The sequence below is a fragment of the Meleagris gallopavo genome, chromosome 2 (assembly GCF_905368555.1).
Source record: "Meleagris gallopavo chromosome 2, MGAL_WU_HG_1.1, whole genome shotgun sequence".
NCBI lineage: Eukaryota > Metazoa > Chordata > Aves > Galliformes > Phasianidae > Meleagris > Meleagris gallopavo.
In genome coordinates, this window is record NC_139405.1 from 56,052,860 (window position 1) to 56,077,514 (window position 24,655).

General features: G+C 41.0%; 2 protein-coding genes across 2 annotated transcripts; both read left to right on the top strand.

The window, feature by feature from the left end:
* Positions 1-1,282: 1,282 nt before the first annotated feature.
* On the top strand, positions 1,283-7,974 carry LOC100541961 (pantetheinase-like). The gene is made up of 7 exons (XM_003204200.5): positions 1,283-1,587; positions 1,680-1,810; positions 2,706-2,898; positions 3,536-3,827; positions 4,801-5,174; positions 5,339-5,509; positions 6,091-7,974. Exons 1-7 carry the CDS (start codon positions 1,378-1,380, stop codon positions 6,208-6,210), a joined length of 1,491 nt encoding a protein of 496 aa, XP_003204248.1. The 5' UTR covers positions 1,283-1,377; the 3' UTR covers positions 6,211-7,974.
* Positions 7,975-10,278: 2,304 nt separating this feature from the next.
* TAAR1 (trace amine associated receptor 1) lies at positions 10,279-18,592 on the top strand. The gene is made up of 2 exons (XM_019613007.2): positions 10,279-12,645; positions 16,099-18,592. The coding sequence occupies exon 2, from the start codon at positions 16,197-16,199 to the stop codon at positions 17,193-17,195; it is 999 nt and encodes a 332-aa protein (XP_019468552.1). The 5' UTR covers positions 10,279-12,645; positions 16,099-16,196; the 3' UTR covers positions 17,196-18,592.
* Positions 18,593-24,655: the final 6,063 nt, after the last annotated feature.

Genomic DNA, 24,655 nt, shown 5'->3' on the forward strand with positions numbered 1-24,655 from the left:
ACTGTTCTTCCAGGTCAGTGTAGCAAAAAAATCGTATTTCTATACCTGACAGCTAATTCGGAAATGAAGAAGGTAAGAAACCACAGCAACCAGATAGAAGGGACTTATGTGCATATGTAACTTAATCTTCAAGACTTCCAACGGAATGGTCTGTAGATCTCACCATAGCAGAGTGCAACAGGCAAAATGTAGAAGTTACAGCTCCCAGGCATGACTCTTCTCTAGCAGAGATCTCTTTTCTAGGGAAGAGAGATCCTCAGAGCTCAGATGGTGAGCAGTGTGCAGGCCTGCCCAGGCTGGCATCCATGCTGCAAGGTGGGACATGAGCCGGGAGTAGCTGGGCTGTGCCCAGATGGCAGCACTGACGGCCTGCAGCTTTGCCTGCACCCAGCAGTTCTCCAGGAATGTGTCAGTTCCGGTCTCTGCTGTCATTTCCCGGACTCCTGAAATCTGGGTTTGCTTTGAATGCTATGCCTGAATAGTTCATTAGTCTGGCAGGCGATGTGTTTCTTCAGCTGCAGCACAGCGGACAGAATTGCTCAATGCTCACAGCTCTCTAGCCTTTGATGTTCGGAGAGTTTCAGGAAACGGTGTCGGCTTCCTAGAACTCAGGGAATTCACAGGTTTCTGCAAGACCTTCCTTACTGTTCTTGCGCCTATCCTCTTGGGTGACTTCAGTCTTCAGGTATGAGGCTTTTCAGGGCTCACATCTCTGCTGTGGTTTTGGTGCTGTCTGCTCCTACTGCCTGGGCCCTGGACAGCTATATCACAGCTGCCTACAAGCACAATGTGCGCATGTCACAGGGCAGAGAAATGCCTGCTTCTCCTGATAAGACCTTGTTGCTGGACAAAAATAAGAGTTCTGAGTGGAACTGCACAGTGAAGATACTGTCAGTGTGACGAGTCTATTCCTTGATGTTTTGCTGAGTAGTCAGTATGAATAGCAAGATTACGTTCTTTCCTCAGAGACATACCTCAAGTTGGAACATGAGAATTTTTTTGAAGCATTTGGAACTATAGTAGAAATGTGCCTTTCCAAAATATTCTGCAAAACATTGCTCGTTGTGAGGAATAAAAATTGTTCTGTATGATCAATTTGAAATTGCTCATTGTGCAAAAACATGCTTTTAATAAAATAGCAAAAATAAAAAATGTTATGTTAATTTATTTTCACAAAACAAGTGAATATTTTAGCTCTAGGCAGAAAGGTCAGAACAATTTAAGGGTTAGTTTGTATTGCAGTGTGTACAGATTGTACTTCCCCATCTTATGCAATAGGAGCTTACTTCCAAAACAGGCTTGTTACAATCTTTACTCCTCCTCTTTCTATCTGCTTTATATTCCCATGCCTGCACCAGTAGCAACAAGACAGCAGCCATGGCCCCTTCCCAGACCCTGGTGCGTGCTGCAGTGCTTGCCCTGGCAGTCCTGCAGGCCCTGGCCTTGGACACCTTCATTGCAGCCGTGTATGAGCACGCTGTCATCCTGCCACGCACCATTCACAAGGTTTCTCCTGATGATGCTTTGGCCCTGATGAACAGAAACATGGATGTTCTGGAAGGAGCTGTCAAGGAAGCAGCCAAGCAGGTATGAAATGGATTGAGAGTGTTGTTAATTGGTGTTTTCTGTTTCCATTGACCATCCTGGGGGTGCTTTCTTAATGGAGCCTGTTCTGCCAGGGTGCCCACATCATTGTGACTCCCGAGGATGGCATTTATGGCTGGGTTTTCACGAGGGAAACCATTTACCCCTACCTGGAGGATATTCCTGATCCAGAAGTGAACTGGATTCCCTGCACTGATCCCACAAGGTGATTCTTTTTGTGGTGTTTGTGTGGTTTCAAACTGGTGCCTCGTGGAGTCATGAGTTGCTCCTAATAAATGCCTGAGAACTGCTGATTTTTAAAATCTCTCAAAAATCAAGGTACTGTATAAGTGTAATGCATCAGAAAGAACCCTTACGTAAACGGTAATTGGAATATGCAAGGTAAAAAGCTTTTGAGTCTGCCTTAATTTTGAAAATTAAAAAAGGAGGAAAATGAGGAAATTTTGGCAACATCATTATTTTGAGAACATGTAAAAAGCTTATCATTTCAGACTACGTGAGAAAATCTTCTGTTACTTCTGTTACTGTAAGCTAGTAAATTATCATGGCTTCAGCGCAGATGAAACAAGATGATTCAGAACTTAGCTCACATGTCTGGGGTGATTTCTAAATCAAATTGCACAAAATATTTCTCTGGATCTGAAATAACGGTCTGTTAGAGATCTAACTGCTTGCACAGTCTGCTGTGGCACACTGGGCTACTGTGAATGTCTGTCTTACAAAGGTGGAGTGGGAGGGGATACAGAAGGGACCAGGGTCATCTCTAAGCCAAGCTTTTGTGTTCTTCTGTTCTGGGTTTTATTAAGGGAGATTTCAAGAGTCCTCAGGTCTGTAAAAGTTGTGACCACTCTTTACCAATGACTTACAGCCTTAAACAGAGTGAAGAGTCTTAAAAAAAGTCTTTTGAAGTTGAGAATTAGATTTCCCTAAAAATTGATGTTTGTTTTAACTTTAAATCTGTATATTGATTTATTCTCTCCCTTGGTTTCTAAAATTGTCCATAGCTTTGTATGTTCATAGCTAGGTATCTTTATGGTCCCTTCCAACCCAAGCCGTTCTCTATTCTATATATTTTTTTCCTTTTTATCAAAAATTATTAGATTTGGTCGAGCACCAGTGCAGGAACGACTCAGCTGCATGGCCAAGAACAACTCCATCTATGTAGTTGCAAATATTGGGGACAAGAAGCCATGTAATTCCAGTGATCCCAAGTGCCCGAGTGACGGTCGCTACCAGTACAACACTGACGTTGTCTTTGACACAGAAGGGAAACTGGTGGCTCGTTACCACAAGGTAAAGAAGAGCTTTGTCATCACACTGTAACTAACTGTCAAAATATTTTTTATCTCTAGGACACAATTTCAGAGGTTTATAGAATAATTTTAGATTATTCTAGAATGACAGGACAGCCCAGGACAATCCAATGCAGGGCTCTTGCAGTTAGAGGAAAAAGCAGACAAGCACTTGGCAATATTTAAGAGCTATTCCCGCGAGCACTGTGGCTGCAGAGGGCATGCTGACTATCAAACACCTCCAGGCTAGCAAACTAGAATGAAGCAGTGATGTATTCAGTAAATGTTAGATAGTCTTTGGTGTAGTTTTGACCAGGCTAGACTTCTCCCAAGTGATGTCTTGGCAGACTGTAGCAGAAAGCCCTGGCTTGACACTGCTGCCAGTAGGCAGCAGGAACATGTCCATCCCTGCTCAGTAGACCTCTGGGATGAGGATTTTACTTATTTTTGCTCCCTATCTTCACTGAGCCTTTTCAGGAGATCTCTAATGACTGTGAAAGGAATTTTGAGAGACAGATGCCCACTTTGACCTGAAAGAATCTCAACTCTCAGTTTTGCTTTAATCTCAGACACTAAAGTGGCATTTTGTAATCTTGCCTTATTTTTATTTCCTAATGTGTCTTTTTCTTTGCCTGCAGTACAACCTGTTTAGACAAGAAACTCAGTTTAATTATCCAAAAGAGCCAGAATTCATCACCTTTGAGACTCCCTTTGGAAAGTTTGGCATTTTCACTTGCTTTGACATCCTTTTCCGGGAGCCTGCCGTAGTGCTGGTGAGCGAGCTACAGGTAGACACAGTGCTTTTCCCAACAGCCTGGATGAATGTCTTGCCCTTTCTGACTGCTGTGGAGTTTCACTCTGCATGGGCTATGGGCATGGGAGTCAATTTACTGTCAGCAAATACTCACAATACCATCATGTCTATGACAGGTGAGTTGCTTTTTGTAAGGAGGAATTGTCTTCGTATTACAGGATTCAGAACTGGGAAAAATTTAAAAATCATGAAATCTCTGGAAACTAGTATGTCTAGAAGAGTAAAAATATTCTTTGTGTTGTATTGGATGGAGTAAACTGGTTCAGGCAATACAATGTTGTAAGTTCAGGGAGAGCTAAAATCACAAAGTCCACAAAATGAAATTTTGATATTTCAGAAGTGACATTTTTCCTTTAGAAATGGCACAAACATTCAGCTAAATATTCACCCTCTTTCTTAGAAGCAGAATTTTTTTGTTTAAAACTTACTCAAGAATCAAATGGAGAAAAAAGTATTTTAAACAGAGCTAAAAACAAAAAAGTAGGATTTCTGTTTTGTGTTGAATAAAACATTCAGGTTTTTGTTCCTGCTCAAGAATTAGAAATTGTATGTTTTGGCTTGATCTGAACAGATAGCTACTGCAATTTTTTTTCAGTAAACTGAGAAAACACTGCCATACTTGTTATCTGTAACTATTTCCCAAAGCAGAAATGAAAGCCACAAAGGAACATTTTTGTCTGTCCTAAGTGCACTGAGTTTTGTCCACAGCTTTACGTTTCCTTCTTTGAAAAGTAATTATGCCCAGGGGCACCTTCTTTGGCAAATACGTTTCTTGCAGAGCACTAATTTATATAAAAATTAATATAAAGTTTTTTGTTTTTTTTTAAAAAAGATGAGCTTGTGTGAAATTGCCTTTGGAGGCTCATATTCAAGATCCAGTGAAGCACAAAAAAACTCTGAATTTTAGGTCACTTTTTTACACTGCGAAGTGTAGTTTAGCGGCTCTCTCCTTTAAAATTCTTCCACAATTCTGGTTAATGTATTGACTGAAGACTGCTTCATGTTTACACACAGCACGCCCATGAGGCACCCTTGGTGGCTCGCCCATCAGGTAATGGTGACACTGGGTTCCATGCATGTTGTTTGCAGGCAGCGGGCTGTTCACGCCCCACGGGCCGGCCATGTACTACTATAACAGCAAGACAAAGGAGGGACGTCTCCTGGTAGCCGAGCTGAGCGCACGACCCCGTCTTTCTCCTAACTACCCTGCTGCAGTCAACTGGAGCTCATATGCTACAAGTGTCAAAAACTACTCAAGAGAAAATAAGACTTTTCCAGGCGCTGTCCGGCGGGATATATTCACTTTCAGTGAACTCAAGCACAAAGCTGGAAATCATACGGTCTGTCAAAAAGACCTCTGCTGTCATTTGACCTACCAGATGTCAAATAAAAGTAAAGATGAAGTTTATGTACTGGGCGCATTTGACGGGCTTCATGGCTCTGTCATAAAATACCATTGGCAGGTAATTTGTTCAGTAGGGATTAGTGTAGCTATATGCCAAAATTAATGAATCATTCCGAAACATTCATTTGTTTCTGCATCACAAGAAGTTTTCTTGCTATTAAACACAGCTCTTGAGTATGAAAGCTTACTGTATTTTACTTTTCTGTGTCCTCTTCCCCACAGATATGCACGCTGCTCAAGTGTAAGAGCACAGACCTGAGCACGTGTGGGCAGCCAGCAGAGACTGCACAGACCAAGTTTGCCAAGTTCTCCCTCAGTGGCACGTTTGACACTAACTACGTCTTTCCAGAAGTCTTGTACAGCGGTGTGCAGCTGGCCCCTGGGGAATTTGAGGTAATGGCACACTCTGGAGCTGTTTGTAGATATTCATAGTCAGCATAGAACAGTTATAAGAATTTGACCTGTAGAAAGGTCAAAAGAAACTAAGAAAAGCAACATATGGCCATTAGACTTCACTTCTCTTTACTTTCATCTGAAAATGATTTAGTGGGCTACAATTTAAAACAAGCAAACAAAAAAATTGCTGCCCCAGTCAGGTATATAACATGTGTCACTATGTATGTGTAACTAATGAGAACATAGCAAAACAGTTACTGCCCCTCTCACTTTCTTAAGAGATAGAGAAATGATCTTTCTTACAAAAATGGAGCTGGAGGGAGTTCTAAAGACTTTCTGGAAATGTGGGTGGGCAATTGCAGCCTGAGATTTTGATTGTCTGAGCTCTATTCCAGTGCCTGAAGTGCAAGAGTATTTCCATGGGCAAGATAGAGGATTCACATTCTTTTAATTCTCATGATTGTCTTTAAAAAATACCGCATCAAGTTATTTGACTTCAGAGACCTATCTTCTCTGTACCATGCAGTAGTGCTACTCTGCTATTGGATATTAGTATCTTCGTTTCTCTATTCAACTAGGTACTGTCTGATGGACGTCTGCAAAGTAAGAATGGCACATCAAAACCAGTCTTAACAGTGACGCTTTTTGGGAGGCATTATGAAAAGGACCTGCCTCATCCCCTGCGAAGCTTCCTGTAATGTAACTCCATAAATGTTAATCACTCAGCATTGACAGGATGAGGATTTCCCACAGTGATCCATAAGCTTCTCATGATTTGTAGCAGTTATCCTGTATCATTCATGCCTTTTTCTTCTGCTTAGTAGCCGGGGCAGATGAGTTTATTTAGAAGATCAGTGGTCACTCTGTTGTGGATCTAGATCAACAGTACACCACTGTACTAGTGCTTGAGCCAGTGCATTTGTTATACTCTGTCATATGAAATCTGATTAGAAATTATTATATTTTTCAAAAATATAACATAGGTTGCCAGAATAATCTTAGTCATAAGACTGATGCTGAGATGTGTGGAATGTGAAGTTGGCCACTTTTCTTCTGAACAAATCTTCCCCAAAGAAGTTTCTCTGTCCCTTCTGCCTCTTCCTGTTTTTCAGACTGGAGGAGCACTAATTGTCTGTGTCCCTCAGCCTTACGTGCCATTCACCAAGGCCTTCCTAATACTCAGTGGGACTTGGCCACATTCTGACCAAGCTACTATATAATGAAACAAAAAACAGATTTGAAATGGTTTTAGGTGCAATCTCCATGCAGTTTTTCATGATCCACACAGACAGTGAGTCTGCTCCATAAAGAACCTTCAGTTCTACAGTCCTGCACTGCTTTGCATGTATGGCATACACATGCTAGGTCCAATGCATTTCAGATCAGACTTACCTTATAAATGTAGTACATCAAAATATTCCCCTGGATATTTGGAAAATTTCTTCAAAACTGTGAAAATGTAGGAAATAGGCAATGTTTTAATATCTGAGACAGTTTTAACCATACATAGTGTAAGAAATGGGCATTATCTGGAACTTCTAGTGATGGCACATGAAACTTGGTAGCCCTGGGCTGGCATGTATCTACCACGTTTTGCAGCAAACAGGCCTTGTTCGACCACATATGCTTTAGTGTGATCCCTGCTTTAATGTTAATCCCACAGTCTTTTGCATGTACTGTTCTTCACATTCCTGGCATGCGGCATGTACCATACCATGTTTAGCATCCATTTGCCCTAAATATGGCACATAAATACTCTGTGGCTTCCCACCTCAAGCTCACCAACATTCATTATCCAAAATTTTTTGTAACCGTATGAGTTCTTGTTTTCCTTGTACTGTTTCTTCTCAGTACCCAGCTTTGGAGAATTCTTTGAGGCTTTGTTTCATCCTGGAAAGAAAACAGCTGAGCCTATAAGCAGAGGAGCGACCATGCAACTTGGGAGCAGTTATTCAAACATGCAGGGCCTCAAGGTTGTGCTTCCCAGTAGCTTCTCCAGCACCTCACCCTTTTCTTGCCTGGCCTGTGGTTGTAACCCAGAACACCCATCAAACAAATCTTGGTCAAGAGAGAGTATGACTTCCCAGTGGCAGTACTAATCCTACATGTCAATTGGTTGTGTAACAGGTATGGAGTCCTGAATTTCAAGACACAGAAGGCCATGCTGATGAGTGGGAGTTCATCTCTGCTCCCCATGCCAGTCTAGTACACTCCAGGGGCCTCTTACCTGTATTGAGCAGCAGTTTTGGAAGGGCAAACAAATACAAATGTGCTGGTTTTGAAGGTTTGTGGTGTCGTTCTGTTGACCACATAGGTCTGTTGGTTTTCACTGGAGTCAATTGTCAGACCCATATAGTGAAAAGAGCAGCCAAGAGCAGCATATGAATGTAATTTGAATTTTCTTTTTCTTGCCACAGTCAAATCTCTTGATTAAAGCCTTTTTTTTCAGTGGTTGGCATCAATAGGATTACTTTTTAATTCTTGTCCCATCCTTCCCCCCCCACACACAATGTCGTTCTGAGAAGAGAAGTCACTTTACTGGTTTCTGGTTCTTTAAATCCTGAGTATTTTGTGCACTCCAAATGGACACGGAATTTATAAAAATCTTTCTAAAGCTAGAGATGAATACAGACAAGATGTTTTGATTGAACAGAACTGCTTATTACCAGGCTTATCTTTCTCACAGCAGGTTTGTCTAGACCTATGGAAAGTAAAGTGCCTGCTGTTATTTCAGCAAGCATTATTTGTTGAGCAAAAATAATAGTATGAACTTTAGGCCTACATCCTTGCTATTTTAGATGTTTTTTAGAATATACTCCCCAGTCCTTGTTGGAGACCGTCCTAAGTTCTCCCCATAGCATTTAGTTCTGCTTTATCTAATTGTTGTTATCTAACACCTGTCTCTCCTACTTTCGGTTTGTCTGTACCAAGAGCCAAATATCTTAAACTACTGCACTTTTCAATGAGATCTGGTAAGGACAAATGGGGACAGTGAAGTTACTATATTACTACTAAAATCAATGTTGGTACATCAGTTTACATCTGCTGATCATGTACCTGCAGAGTCAGACTTCCTGCATTTAATTTTGATTTCAGATAGTTGAGCTCTCTTTTCTTTTCAGTTCATGCTTCAAGGTAACCCTCACATCACCTGACTGGGTCTGGCCACGGTTGGAGGTTCTGGTTTCTAACCAGGGCAGTTCTTATAAATAATGGTTCATAAAGCTCCATATAGTTCAAGAAGCATTTGGGCACCTCTCTCAGACATAAGGTTTGAATTTTGGGTGGTTATATCCAGAACCAGGGGTTGGGCTCAATGATCATTGTGTGTTTCTTCCTACTCAGAATATTCTGTGATTTTAATTTGTGAAAGCTCTTTATAATTCATTCATTGAAACTTACTGTTTGTAAAAATAATTATGTGTGTCCGAGCAGAAATCAAACATGTTTACACTGATATAAAATGGAATAGCAATCTGTTGAAGTATAGCCGTTAATGGATGATGATGTACTTCCTGGTAGCTAGCCTGAAAGATAGAAAGCTTTGGCACCTGTAGGTGAAAGGACATGTGTGGTGCCTTTCATAACAGATGTCATTTAGCTGTACCTCGAGAGTATCAGATGGCTTTATTTATTAGAGCTAGAGTTTTAAAACAAACAAAAAGCTTAAGTCTGATCATTCATATTGGTAAGCAACAGGCTTAAAAATTCATTTTGCTGAAGACTTCCTGAGCTTTTCTTTGATGTTACTAGACTAGACATTTTAAATTCTTTATTCACATTAACATTAGCCTCTGCTTGAAGAGATTCTTCCAAGTTCAGCATTAGACTAAATGAAAAGTAGACATGCAAACTCTCTCAACTGGGTTTCCTACAACACTTACTGTTGTAATTACACTTGGGTTTTATCAAGGGATTTTTACAGTGCCAGTTGTTTTCTGCTGAGTATTTTCTTATACATCACTGCTCTTCTTTCACTAAGGCTGCAAACCATAACTCTACTTGATTTTCTAATGCTTAGCATTAGATGGTATCTTGATATCTTATGAACATTTGCCATAGTAGCACTTCCATAAACAAAGGAGTAAAGTCTATCCTCTCACGTAGAAGAGAAGATGAAGCGCAAATAAACTGATGTTTACTGTAGACACTAATTAAGATGGTTAACTTAAGATGCCAGAATATTTCGTATTACAAAAATACTTTATATATTCAAAGCATCATTATTACTGGCTGCAGCTGTAATTGCTGGCTACTTATAAAAATCAGCTCCTCTCATGCACTCAGAAAATGAAAAAGATGTTTAGTGAAAGCTTCAGAAAAACTGGTATGGAATAACCTACCTAAAAATATATGGCAATAGAGGTATCACATGGATAGAGAACGATAGAAAGAATGGACAGGAGAAAAGAGACCTTCACAAAGCTCCAATTTGGGCATTAGTTCATGTAGACACTCAGGACAGCAAGGCTTACAAGATTCAGAAATGAGAAACAGTAAAGACTGCAGTTCAGAACAAAATGGCCTACAGGAAAGGGAGGAAGAGAGGAAGGGAGGGAGGGAGGGAGAGAAAGGAGGGAGGGAGGGAGGAAGGGAAGGAGGAAGAGAGGGAGGGGAAGAAGGAGGGAGGGAGGGAACAGAGGGAAGGGAGAGGGGGGGAGGGAGGGAAGGAAGGAGGGAGGGAAGGAAGGAAGGGGGGACAGAAAGGAGGGGAGGGAGGGAAAGGATGGAGGGAGGGAAGGAAGGAAAAGAGGAAGGGAGGGAGGGAGGGAAAATACTAAAGAAAGGAAGAAAAAGAAAAAAAGAGACATTGTTTTCTTTTCACCAGCCATCACCTACAAGAGACATGTCTAAGTAGCTAAAACTCCTTTTCCTAACATCCAGTCTCACTGGTATTGTGCAAATGACTAGTAAGCAGGAACTTGCTAACAGATAATACGTTCAAACTGAATCCACTGGGCCCTTATCTCCCATTTGAACATTCAAAAAGCATATTTAAATGCAGCTGCTGAGGAGATTAATAAAGCTCTTCTGGTGAAAAGTCACACTTTCTAGGTGTGTCTTCCTGAGATGAGGCAGCAAATGGTGTACATGAAAGGGTGCAGGCTTTGGCTGGTAGTTTCTGTACAGGCTGGACTGCTGCACCTGCAGTGTCACTTTACTCATGCACAGTGCAGCTACTTCCTGCAGCAGCAAGCAACTGTTGAAGCAGAATAATAGAATAATTTTAGTTGGAAGCGACCTTTAAAGATCATCTGGTCCAACACCCCTGCAATGAACAGAGACATCTACAGCTAGACCAGGGTGCTCAGAGCCCCTACATGCTGACCTTGAATGTCTCCAGGGATGAGGCATCCACCACCTCTCTGGTAACTTGTTCCATTGCCTCACCACCCTTACCGTAAGAAACTTTCTTCAACATAAATCTCTCTTCCTTTAGTTTGAAGCCATTTCCCCTTATCCTTTCACAGCAGACCTTGCTAAGGAGTCTGTTCCCCTTTATATCCTGAGAGGCCACTATTTGGTCTCCCTGGAGCCTTCTCTTCTCCAGATTGAACAGCCCCAGCTCTCTCAGCCTGTCCTCATAGGAGAGGTTTCCATCCCTGAGATCATCTTTGCAGCCCTCCTCTGGATGCGCCCCGACAAGTCTGTGTCTCTCCTGAGTGGAGGACTCCAAATCTGGATGCAGTACTCCAGATGAGGCCTCAACAGCACAGAGTAGAGGAGCAGGATCACCTCTCTTACCCTCCTGGCCATGCTTCTTTTGATACAGCCCAGGGTATGGTTGGCTTTCTGGGCTACAAGGGCACTTTGCTGGCTCATGTCCAGCTTCCCATCCACCAATAAAAATAGCTTACAGTACAGTGCAGACTTTTGGGCTTGCACATGAGCAATTAGAAATGTTCAAATTTACTTATTGTTTCTAGGCAAACAGTATGCATCAATCATAGTCAAATCCAGCATTTGTGAAAGGCAACAGAGACTATGTGTGAGAACAGAGCTCCACGTGATTTGCTTATTGATGTGTATGCCTTTATGGGCAATTTTATTTTTTAGTGGCTTTCAGTGTAGCAGCCACCTTCAGACCAGAATTTTACTGTGAGTTTTCCCCTCTGTTCAGCCTCATGTTCTCTCTGCCACTTTGCCAGTCCCACACTCTCCTACCTCCTAACCCAAGCGAGCACATAGATGTTGTGATCTGAGCTGTGCATGTCCTGCTCGGGACTCAGAGAAACCTCAGAGGAGCAGGAGCTGACTTTCCATCGGTGCAACTCACTAGCTGATACATGGAAACTAACCCAAAATGTGTCCTCTCTCTTGGAATTACTTCTTACTGGACTCTCTTCCTTGGGCTCCACAGCAATACTGAAACTCTTGCTGTTAGAAGATGCAGATGCTTGTAAACGAGCTTTAAAAATGAGCAAGTTGTGATTTGATCACTGATGATTTATAATTTGACCATACTTAGGTATAGTTCCTCTGGGATGGCAAAAAAGATACAAATAGGCAATCAACATCTATTAAGTGTCTGCTACAAAGCATATTGAAACCAGATCACTGTAAATACAGGATAAACAGAAGTTTTCAAACAGGAAGAAACAGCATCTTTTTTTGCTTGTCTTGATACTGTTGAAGTATCAAGACTGAATTTTTTTGAAAATACCCGGTCTGGGATAGACAGGTCACATTTCCTGAGATAATTGCAATTGCTAAAGTTTGACAAAGTTTAGCAAAATTGAAAGTAGGGCCCTGAAATGGAAAATATCAGACTACCATAGTGACAGCTTAGTGCTGTTAATCTAGACTTTGAACATAATAAACACGGTTTTTTCATGTTTTTTTTTTTTTTTTTTTAATTCATCTTTACATGAGCCTGACTTTAACTTAATTCAGATGTGTTCATCTTTGCATATGCAACTGGCTTGTGACAGACAAGATGTATTGCTTGCTTATCTTTTCTGAATAGCAAGTATCTACGTCATTCTCTAGATGAGATTTTTCCATCAGGCTGCAATCCAGAGGCAAACCAAAGCAGACAGCTGCCAAGCCGTGGGCTCTGCATGGGATGAGTCACAATTGTGCTGTATCTGCAGGCTGCACCAGTTTGTCATGAGGAAGTAGCTCCTGAGCAGGTACAGTCTCTGCATTTCACTTTCTCATTTACAGGGAGCTGCTAACTTGCTAGATTAGGAATTTGATTTGTTTCAAAAATGAATTTTCCACTGTGAGCACTTAGGATAGCAGTTATCCTGCGTTCATTCTGTAACAGCAACAGCATCAACAGCAATCAGATTTTGGTGATGGCTCAGAGGATCATTTAAAAAGCTGCTCATTCTCAACTCCAGAACAAATAACACAGCTAGGGGACAAAATTCTCTTCAGTCACAGCTGTGAATTCAGAGCAAAGCTGTGGAGCTGTTCCAAGGCTGTGATGACATAGAGTGGTCTGGCTGGATCCTGTGTGCTTCCTATCTCCCTCCTCCATTTGCCTTTGCAGTGGAGGTGGTGTTTGGAGGCCATCTACAAATTGGCCATGGTCATGAGTTCACTGTTGTGGGACTGCTGGGTGCTCAGGGATGGCAGAGAGGCACAGAGGGCCTGCTTCACTCATACACAGTGGCTCAGGGAATTCATTGGCCCTTCTGGGGAGAGTCCCGAGCTAAAGGTCTCTCTGGGGAGCCTCCTGCTGCTGCAGTCAGTGGGAGCAGTGTCTGCTAATAGCAGGGCTATGGAGTATTTACAACCCTCCCTGTGCAGAGGGTTTCTTTGTTTTAGTTGAATGTGTTTTGCTTTGTTGCAGAAAGATTTTTGTCTTGCTGGATTCTCTTTCTCCTGTGTGCATCTCAGAGAGTTGCATTTATATTGTTTTGGGGGTTGATCTTAAAAACTGCACTTTAGGAAATTGCACGAATGTCATGTTTCTCTGTATAAACAGCTATTGGCAAGGAATAATGATGCTTTGGTTATACACTATGGAAATATATCTAGAGGTTAATCAACTCATCCGTTCTTCTTTAAATTCCTTTGCTATAAATCTGGTCTAACTTCAGATTGTCCGCAGTGGAATTACATCAAGTTTGCAGCAATAGCATTCAGTTTAGTAGTTGGTACATCTTTTCATTTAACCCAGCTTGTGAAATACTTGTTTTGAATTGATGACTCACTGGGAATTTGTGCATATTTCCAACATAAAAATGGAAACATAAGAAAAAAATATTTATGTTTTTTTCCCCTGAGAACTTCATAAATGACAAGTGGAGTTGAATACTTTCAAAAATTCTCTTCAGCCACGAGGGTATATTATAGCCTCAAGCAGTTGGTTTTCCTAGCATGGCTATCCTTAGAGAGACCCAGTTTTTAAAATGAGCCATATGGAAATGAGAAACTTTTTTCTGTCTAGGTAGTAAGTCAAAAACAAAAGGAGCAGAGTTGAGTTGCTCGGAGCATAGATAGGCCTTCCAGCCTCTGCCCTGATTGTGATGGCACTGGGATGCTGGAGGATGGAGGAGTTTGGCTGATTGATGCCAGGTAGCTGCTCCTGAAATCTGAGTTGCTTTTCCAGATCACACTGTGCATTTTTTCTTAGTTAGTGAACTCTTTCTGTAGCAAGCAAATCCTTAAACTATAACACCCTAGTCCTCAAGGAAAATAAAGGAAGTTTGTTTAGATTTTTGTGGACATAACATAATGAAGCAGCTAAACAACTTCATGGAGTACAGTTAGCAAGTTGGCATCTTAACCTATGTTGTTGTGTATCTCCCTGAGACACCCAGCATGAGTGGGCTTTAGCTAATGCTACCCACATTACCAGTTTTTGATGCCCAGTAACACCCCTGTTTCAAAGGATTGTGTGGTCCTTTGTGGAGCATGAAATTAATGACCCTCATCAGTGACTCCAGTGCAATCAATATTAGGAGTTTACTTTAGACACCTTTTTACTAGCTGTATTTTGCAAATAGCTGTAAAGTGATTAGGCTGTCAGATTAGACCTGTTTGCTCAGTAGTGTAAGCACAACTAGGCTGACAAATGCACGTCATGGCAATCTGTGTGTGGTATACCTTTTCAATGTAATGTTGCATGCTGCTTTAAACCACCTGTAGATATTTGCTATATTTTAGGAACTTACAGAAGAGAGATTACTTGATGATTTTTGTTTGCCTCCTGGTTAATCTTGAGCTGCTCACAAAATGATCACAGTGCTTAATTAAGCAAGTAAACATATTCCAGATGAATTCAATGTATCTATAAATAAGGTTAAGCAAAGACGATTAGATGACAAAATAAATAGTTAAAGCTTCTGTTCACATTGAAACAGAGGGCCAAGAACTCCATTCATTGCACATAATAACACAATAGTTATCAAGCAATATGCTGGGGACCCTGGAGGCTGCTCTGGATTGAGTGCCAGTCATCTTAAATTCATGCTATCCAGAGTAGTTATGATGATGAAGAGGCTCACCTGTGTTTTGAGATCATGTTTAAAAGGAAAGTGTGCCACTGACTGAGCAGAGAACAAATGAGCAACAGGAGCAGACTTCTACTTAGTGTCAGGAGATAAAGATAGGAGGGCAGGTTTTTAAAAGTATGCTTCTTCGTATTTTCATTTTAGTGGTGTCTGAATTGCTGTACTTTTCAGACTTAAAATCATAATGCTAGTGCTATTGAACATAATAGGATAATATTCTTTATTTTTCATGATAATAAAATTTTTCTCTTAATTAAAGGAAACCACGATGAACGCTGCTTGCCAAGTGCTAAAGTACTTTCATGAAATGCTTTTGCAGAAATAATAGCCTTGCAAAACAGATGAGTTATTACACACACAAGAGAACAGCAATATTTGCACCCCAAAGATGCTAATAAAGAAGCAGATAAATGTTCAGAAAACAATTCCCTGTATCTGTCCTTCGCTAACACAGTATTATCACAGCAATTATGCGTAGTGATGCTAAATGTGTTCGAGAAATCTTTAGATGTTTAGATGTGGGGAAATATTGGTGGTAAGTGGATGATGGACTGGATGATCTTGGAGGTCTTTTCGTACCTTGGTGCTTCTATGATTCTATAATTCTAAACTACTACCACTGAAATAAACCAGAGCCTGACAGTAAAGATGTTTGCTTAAATAGCAGCTAAGCTAATGCTTCAGATTAGTCAGGCTATTCAATTACATTTTAGCAGTACAAGGTCAGAAAACTTCATTTCTCCACTCAGATTTCTTTTCTTACATGCCTGCTTACAGCTCGATCCTGCAAGATTTTACAGAATGACTTGATCTGGCCAGGCAGTGCCATGTGTCTGAAAACCAGGGGCTCAAGGAAACATTTTGGCTTTGCCAGGTGAACAGCAGGTCCAGCTGCCACTGTGAGGACAGGATGGAGTGCTATTCTGGTGTGGGGACCCTCAGTTGTATAGTTTATTTTATCAAATGAGATACATGCTTTGAGGGAAGTCTAATGAAAAAAAACTAATTCTGTTAAAAGTTCAGTTACAAAATCATCCCTTGTAAAGTAAGAAATGTGATTTTCGTATACATTCAACTAGTTGAAGGTGTTTATGATTGTCTCTTTATTTCTTCTTGCAGCTTCCTTCACAACAAAAAGAGGAAACAGCTGTAAGTGCACTTCAGCACTAGGACAAGTCTGTACCACATAGCAGCGTGGATTTGATCCCTCAGTAAGGATGCAGCTCTGCTGTGAATCTGTAAATGGCTCTTGTGTGAAGAGCAATTGGTCAAACAGTATCCGTATTTCTATGTATATCTTCATGGTTTGCATTATTCTGACCACAGTGATTGGAAATCTACTGGTTATCATCTCAATATCACATTTTAAGCAGCTCCACACGCCTACCAACTTCCTGATAACTTCCATGGCTACGGCTGACTTTTTGCTGGGATTCTTCATCATGCCTTGCAGCATGGTGCGCTCTGTTGAACACTGCTGGTATTTTGGGGACTTCTTCTGCAAGATTCACACAAGCACGGACATTATGCTGAGCACGACTTCCATCTTCCATCTTTCCTTCATATCCATTGATCGTTACTATGCTGTGTGTGACCCTCTCAGGTACAAATCAAAGATAAATGCTTTTGTTATCCTGGTCATGATATTGGTAAGTTGGACTGTCCCTGCTGCTTTTGCTTTTGGGATGATCTTTCTAGAGTTAAATTTGCTAGGGGCAAAAGAGATTTATAATCACATCCATTGTGCAGGAGGATGCTTGGTCTTCTTTAGTGAAACTTCAGGTGTCATCACCTCCATAGTGTCTTTTTACATCCCTGGATTAGTTATGCTGTTCATCTACAGGAAAATATACTCTATAGCCAAAAGGCAAGCAAGATCCATTGATGCAGTTAGCAAAAGGAAGAAAAGATATGAAACAAAGCACATCTCATTCTGCAGAGAAAGAAAAGCTGCAAAGACATTATGCATAATAATGGGAGTATTTCTCATATGCTGGAGCCCATTCTTCTTCTTTACAGCAACTGACCCATTTATGAATTATGCAGCACCTCCTATTCTCATTGACGCTTTGGTTTGGTTTGGTTATTTAAATTCTGCATTTAATCCCATTGTTTATGCATTTTTTTACATGTGGTTTCGCAGGGCGTTAAAGACTATTCTGTTTGGAAATATTTTTCAACAGGACTTGTCAAGGACTCAGTTATTTTTAGAGTAACATCCTTTACATGGCTGGCTTAACAGCATTGATATTTGCCTGCAACTCCAGGAGGCAGGAGCTGGAAACGACAGAAAAAAACACCTATTTGTTTGCTCACTTATCAAATTTGGTTCAAGCAGATAAGTGACTATTTTGTTTTGTCTCCTTTCATTCTAGACTGGGAATTGTAGGTATGTAGTGTTTTGATTTTAGCTATTCATATGACATATATGGAGCAATTTATTAACTGCTTTTCTTCATTAGGAAGTGATTCCTAAACAACAGATTAAAAAAAAAAAAAATTCTGTATATTTGCCATCCTCTAGAACTAATGGAAAAGCCTTTTGAATTTTTAGATGTTTTTGAGTAAAATCCCAAAATTTTTATGTTTTTCCCTCCCCTTCAGTATGTGTGCAGAAGTCAGAGTATCCTAATACACAGCCATGTCAATACACTCCAAGGAGGGAGGATGGGACAAGGAGAAGCCATGCTGTTCCTTCTCTTTACATTTCAATTAGTGTTTCTCACTTTTGTGTTTATCACTTACAGGCTTTGCCACTTATTGAAGACAAAAATATTTTAAATAAAATCTAAGATATGGAAAACATGTCATAAGAAATGAAAAGCAATTCTGAATCTGACATTGCCTGAAAATGATACTTTCATAATGAAAATTCAATGAATTCAATGTAAAATATGCTCACATTTGAAAGAGGCAAATGGACATCCACCAACCACATCAGAACTCAGGCAAATAAGTCAAAAAATAAAACATGGTTACCAGCTGAAGAAGGCCCACAGGCTGTAATTTTCTCTAATTTTTTTTTTTTTTTGCCTACAACCTGGCTTTTCTAGAATTAACGTATCACCAAACAGAAGGGAATAACACTTCTGGCCTAATCCTGTGACATCTGGTTGGAGCATGGACTAATTCTGGAAATGGACAGTAAAAGATTAGTACCTGAGAAGTGCTATGGTGAAATTGATGCTTTGATGTTGAAGTAAGAGCTATGCTCAACTGTAAATGTTGTCCATTTGTGTTGCTGGGGTAAGCACACACTCTATGTGTATCTTCTTTTTTTGTGCTCTTAGAGCACTGTTGCATTCTGCACTTAGAGCATAAGAGTTCAGTGATACTACATTTCAGCAGAGCAAAAAAACAACCAACAGAGTCTGAGACCCCTTTACAATGTCATTGTGTAAGTTAGTACACTCCAAAATGATAAAAAAAAAGGAACGATGACTGAAATATGCAACATATCAGCTTTGTACTGTGGAAGATAATTCTTAATTGTGACAACATGACTACTTTAATACTTTATCTCAGAGAAATAAAGTATTTGCATTTAAAAAATCTACCTTTCCAAGAAATGAATGCATAGTTCTCTTTCTCTTCATCCCATTGAGGTCATCCTGATGCAGTTCATTTTCTTATGTTTCATGTTGCTTTCTGAAGTGAACGGTGTGATCATTCAGATATATTGATCTCTCTTGAAATGGCAGTTTCACAACTGCTGCCAGGTGATATCTTCTTTCTTTTGGTAGTGTTATAGATTGAATCATAGAATGGCTTTTGTTGGAAGGGACACCAAGGATCATCAATTTCCAACCCCCCTGCCACAGGCAGGGCCACCAACCTCCAGATCTAGTACTAGATCAGGTTGCCCAGGGCCCCATCCAACCTAGTCTTGAACACCTCCAAGAATGGAGCATCCACAGCCTCTCTGGGCAGCCTGTTCCAGCACCTCACCACTCTCTCTGTGAAGAGCTTCCCCCTGATGCCCAATCTAAACCTTCCCTCCTTGAGCTTAAAACCTTTCCCCCTTGTTCTATCACTATCTACCTGAGTAAAAAGTTGATTCCTCTCCTTTTTATAATCCCCTTTTAAATACTGGAAGGTTGCAATGAAATCTCTTCACAGACTTCTCTTTTCCAGGCTGAACTAGCCCAGCTTCTTCAGCCTGTCTTCTTAGGGAAGGTGCTCCAGCCCTCTGATCATCTTAGTGGCCCTCCTCTGGACCCCCTCCAACAGCTCTGCGTTTTTCCTGTACAGGGAGACCCAGACCTGGACACAGTCCTCTAGATGGGGCCTCACAAGGGCAGAGTAGAGAGGGACAGTCACCTCCCTGTCCCTGCTGGCCACCCTTCTGATGGAGCCCAGGATACCATTTGCTTTCCGAGCTGCAAGAGCACACTGCTGGCTCGAGTTCAGTTTTTCATCTACCAGGACCCTCAAGTCCTTCTCTACAGGGCTCTGCAGGCAAGTGGTGTTTCCACATGAGGAATGTTGACCATCTGAGAGTTTCTATGTATATTTAATAAATTCAGCATATGTTACTGTAGTCCTTTCAAGAAGCAAAAGGGGACATTGCCTTTTCCCCTTCATCCACTGTATAAAAACCTCAAGAATGTGTGGCAACACCAGAGACAGCCTTCTATTTGCAACTCTTAAAAATGTGCACACAGACCACAGCTTGAACCTTTCTTCATCTTTCCCTTTTATGCCATGTTCTAATTTGTTCTTTCCTCTTATTTTTGTGTAGGGGGTTGTTATAAATTGTGATTTTATAATAGGTTTATAAATAACCTCCTCAGCCTAAGGCAACTGAAATGTTACTCCTCTGAGTCTTTAACTGACAAAAGTATGATCTCATCTGTTTATCTTGCTTTTCGCTGGTAATCATTGGCTTCTAGATGACTGTCCAACACTTATGAAGGCTGATGGTAATCTAAATCTAAATTTAGACATCTCAAAAGCAGTACTTTTATCTACTTTAGTCATTTGCAGCTCTTTTTATGCTCACTGTAGAAAAACCGTTACCTTCAAGGGTATTTTATCTCACCACCTTATCCATTTTTAGGTGAGATTAATTGCCACTGTAGATGCTTCTTTTCTTACTAACAAGAAGGATCTTCTAGTGGTTGCAGACTAGTGGTCTAGTTGGTGCAGAGTCTGGCTGGAGACCTGTAACCAGTGGTGTCCCCCAGGGGTCTGTGCTGGGTCCGGTCTTGTTCAACATCTTCATCAATGACCTTGATGAGGGTATAGTGGCAACCCTCAGCAAGTTTGCTGATGATACGAAGTTGGGAGGATTGGCTGACATGCTTGAAGGCTGTGCTGCCATTCAGCGAGACCTGGACAGGCTGGAGAGCTGGGCAGTAAGAAACCAGATGAGGTTCAACAAAAGCAAGTGTAGGGTCTTACACCTAGGGAGGAATAATTGCATTCACCAATACAGGCTGGGGGATGAGCTGCTGGAGAGGAGCTCTGCAGAGAGGGACCTGGGCGTCCTGGTGGACGACAGGTTGGCCATGAGCCAGCAGTGTGCCCTCGTGGCCAAAAAGGCCAATGGCATTCTGGGGTGCATTAAGAAGAGCGTGTCCAGCAGGTCGAGGGAAGTGATCCTCCCCCTCTACTCTGCCCTGGTAAGGCCTCATCTGGAGTACTGTGTCCAGTTCTGGGCTCCCCAGTACAAAAAAGACAGGGATCTCTTGGAAAGAGTCCAGCGGAGGGCCACAAAGATGGTGAAGGGCCTGGAGCATCTCCCCTATGAAGAAAGGCTAAGTGAACTGGGTCTGTTTAGCCTTGAGAAAAGACGACTGAGAGGGGACCTGATCCAGGTTCATAAATATCTGAGGTGTGGCGGCCATAGCGGTGAGGCCAGTCTCTTTTCAGTGGTACGTGGAGACAGGACGAGGGGAAACGGACATAAGCTGCAGCATAGGAAGTTTCGCATGAATGTGTGTAAGAACTTCTTCACGGTGAGGGTGACGGAGCACTGGAACAGGCTGCCCAGGGAGGTTGTGGAGTCTCCTTCTCTGGAGATATTCAAGTCTCGCCTGGACACCTACCTGTGCGACCTGGTGTAGGGAACCTGCTTTGGCAGGGGGGTTGGTCTCGATGATCTCTAGAGGTCCCTTCCAACCCCTACAATTCTGTGATTCTGTGATTCTAGTCTCTAGCATAAAGTTTTAGGCAATTTTGATACAGTTTTTAGATAGCTTAGATGAAGACTACTTGGCATAGATGGATCTCACATTATGGAAAAGTGGGTGTGTTCTTGGGACACCAAAAAAATTGCATCGAGGCCAGTTTTCTGAAACTAGCAGTTAGACAAATTCTAAGGACCAACTTTTGACTAGCAAGAACCCTGAAACGAGTCATTGGATCTAGGTAGTGGTCCATAGAGCTACTATTAGAGGTTTGCCTGAATAGCTGCAGGTGGGAGAAGGTGGTGGGACAGGTGGATTGTTGAGTCCCAGAGGCACACATGAAGTTCCCTGAGGTCTTGCCCTAGAGCAAACTGAAAGTGAAGCAGGTCACAAACTGTGAGCAGCTAGTAGGTAATCTTGACTTACCAGGGAGTGCAGAAAGAGAGACCTTCGCTTAGGATCACCTTAGCCATCCCATGAACATTGTGCAGAAGATCATAAAACATCATGGCTGCACAGAACCATCACAGACAAGTTATGGAAATGGTAGAAGAATTTTTCACTGTGTAATCCAACAGCTCTCCTAAAAGCTAGTCTGGCCAAGATGTCACCAACACTAATAAATTGCAAAAGTAACAAGGGATTTCCACTCTCTGGTGACCTTCATCAATATCTAGAAGTCACTTCTCTTCATACTTGACCTATAAGTCAATTCTGTGCACAACCCAGCTCAGAAAATTTCAGAAATAACTTTTTTTTTCCTCTGGTATCCTGTTACCCAAAGGTGTCACTTTCCCAAAGTGCCTCCTTGCCTTCTGTTTACAGAGTGTCTTCTCTGACAGAGCAACTTTAATGAAGTCCCACGTTACTTTCTCTCATTAGCTCTAGTCACAGGTAGCACAAGGTTATTTCTCAGTGTGAAAGGGACATACAAGTGAGAGGTGTTAATGAGACCATGGGGTCTCTATTTAAACCTGAGTTTTTGATAAACTAGAAGAGCAGAAAAAAATACCTCTTGCTGTTGTCCAATCAGATTATCAGTTAGCTTTAGTGATGTAGAATGTACCTGACTACAAAGTGACATCATGTAAATGAAGTGCAAAGGGTATTGTTAAACTACTTATCAACACATTTAATTAGTGACCTTATTTAACACTTCCCAGATGTCTACTTTTTCCAAAGCAAATGAATCTCCAGTGGGTGATTTCATATGTTTTAACTTCCCTGAAAACTTCTGCAAAGCAATTATTTCAGCATTATGAAAGGATCTGTTTTGTTGGTAAACCCAGGTCTATTCATTTTGCCAGTGAAAATAGTTTGCAATGCTACCTCCTCTCATGCTTTAAACAGAAGTGACAGGTTTCTTGCAGTAAGTCTAGGATATAGAGTCACCTGTTGCCTCTGTCTTGGTAGCTGTAGCTTGTGTTTTGGTTGTTTTGACACATTATTGCAGCCTGTGAATTGCAACCTCATTTGGCCCAATGCACAGTGGTCCCAGCTCCAGCTAAGCCTCATGGCCTGCCCCTTGGTCACCAGAAGTGGCACAGGGGAAAAGATGAGTGCTGACTACCCAAGCAGAACCCTTCCAGAAACCTCACAATGAAAGTATCGCTCCAAAATGGAGCATTCTTAACAGCTAGATGAAAAAGTGTGTTAGTGCAGTTTTCTAACAGAAAAAAAATAAGCTCTCAAACTGTGTAAATTCTGCAAAGTGTATGGCTTTCCCTAGATCATTAAGTCATCCAGGCTGTACACACTGTACGTTTCTTACATACATTACATAAATACTCATTCAACATAGATGAGAAGAACAGAAATGCTAGATACAGTCAAACACGAGATATTTAGTGTTCCACAAAAGGCTTTTGCTTGAACATTTTTTCTGATCATCTTAGTTATCTACAGTCTTTAGTCTAACTGCATCATCCAATGACCTAATACAGAAAAAGACTATGCCTGGCTCTAATCTCTTTTTGAGTAAGTTTTTTCCATTAGGCATGGCCCAAATTTGATAAATATCTGTGATGTGAAATGACTGACTTGGTAGATAGCAGCATATATTGTCTGCCCTGACTTGAGTACAGTCTTGGCACTGTATCCCATTAGTTCTTCAAATACCAGCTGCTGAGATATGGACTGGATAAGCATAGTTGGTTGAAAGAACAGATTGAATATTGAGAGAATGGCCAAGAGGTTGGATGGTGATCAGTGGCTCAAAGTCTAAACAGGAGTCAGTGTTTGTTTCACATGTTCATTAGTGATCTGGATTATAGAGTGCCCTCAGCAAGTTCGTAAATGATACAAAATTGTGGAGAGTGACAGAAGAGGGGTAATGTTGCAACCTAGAGTGGCACCTGGAGTACTGGGTCCATTTCTCTAATCCTCTGTACAAGAAAGGCATGAACGAAGTGAATACAGTCCAATGAAGGGTCACAATGATTAAGGGGCTGGGAAATGAGACAACGAGCACAAATTGAAACACAATGTGTTCCATCTGAACATCAGGAAACACTTTTTAATTGTGGGGGTGACCAAGAAAAGGGACAGATTGCCCAGAAGACTGTGGAGAATATTTACTGTAAATATCTTCGTGCTTGGATTTAAGCACAGCTCTGGTCAACCATCTCTAGATAGTACTTCTTGAACAGGACAGCTGGACGCGGTGACCTTCAGAAGTTTCTTCCAATGTCAATTATCCTGGGCTCCTGTTATTTTATGAAATTTAATTCCTATCATACTTACTAATTCTTACATAGTGTTATTTAGCCTCATTAAATTAGTTATTTCCAACTAAATTCAATTTCCTTCTTTTCTTTTAAGTTTGTTTAAAACATTTTTTGTTCTTCATGATCTTCATAACCTTCACTTTAAATCAAATGTTGTGCATAGATAATTGAAAATATTTGTGTGATGTATGCACTAGCCTTTGTAAAACAAATTAATTTCCTAAGAGATCAGATCTGCAAGCAATTTAGGCAATGAGAACTCCATAACCCCTCTAGATATATGGACTTTTTATTTCTCATAGATATAAGAGAAGTTATTCTCCTTAAGCATCAAGTAGTCACAGCATACTGACTAAAAGATATCCATCAGTTAAGGAGAGAGAACTGAAAAACGGAGTGTAGTGTACCTTATACTCTGTACTTTCTCAGTTACCAACAGGTACTGAGAAAGCAGTCATTTGAGAAAATTTGAGATGATATTTTATGCTTCTTTGTTGTGATTTCCACTTCACTGAAGTCATCTCAGGGTAATAAGAGAGGTTCATCTTCACAGTGCTTTATTGGAACCAATCAACATTTAAGAACATCAAGGAAATAACAAAGTGCAAGATGAAGCAAAACAGGCAATATTTAGATTGTGCTATCAATGAAAATCATGGCTACACAATTTTCTCTCCACACTGCCAGTGCCATTCTGCAGTAACCAGTATGATTAGTTCTCAAAGACAGCTTCTAAGATCCATTCAGCAACCTTCCTTCAACCCAGTTAAACAGATTGTTTCATAAAGGTTTCAATTCCTGTAATTTGTTAGTTGTTGT

Excerpts from the sequence above, each read along its gene's own strand:
- LOC100541961 (XM_003204200.5), top strand. The coding sequence starts at position 1,378 with ATGGCCCCTTCCCAGACCCTGGTGCGTGCTGCAGTGCTTGCCCTGGCA. Across the intron at positions 1,811-2,705 it reads CCCTGCACTGATCCCACAAG|ATTTGGTCGAGCACCAGTGC; the intron begins GTGATTCTTTTT and ends AAAAATTATTAG. Across the intron at positions 5,175-5,338 it reads TCATAAAATACCATTGGCAG|ATATGCACGCTGCTCAAGTG; the intron begins GTAATTTGTTCA and ends TCTTCCCCACAG.
- TAAR1 (XM_019613007.2), top strand. The coding sequence starts at position 16,197 with ATGCAGCTCTGCTGTGAATCTGTAAATGGCTCTTGTGTGAAGAGCAAT.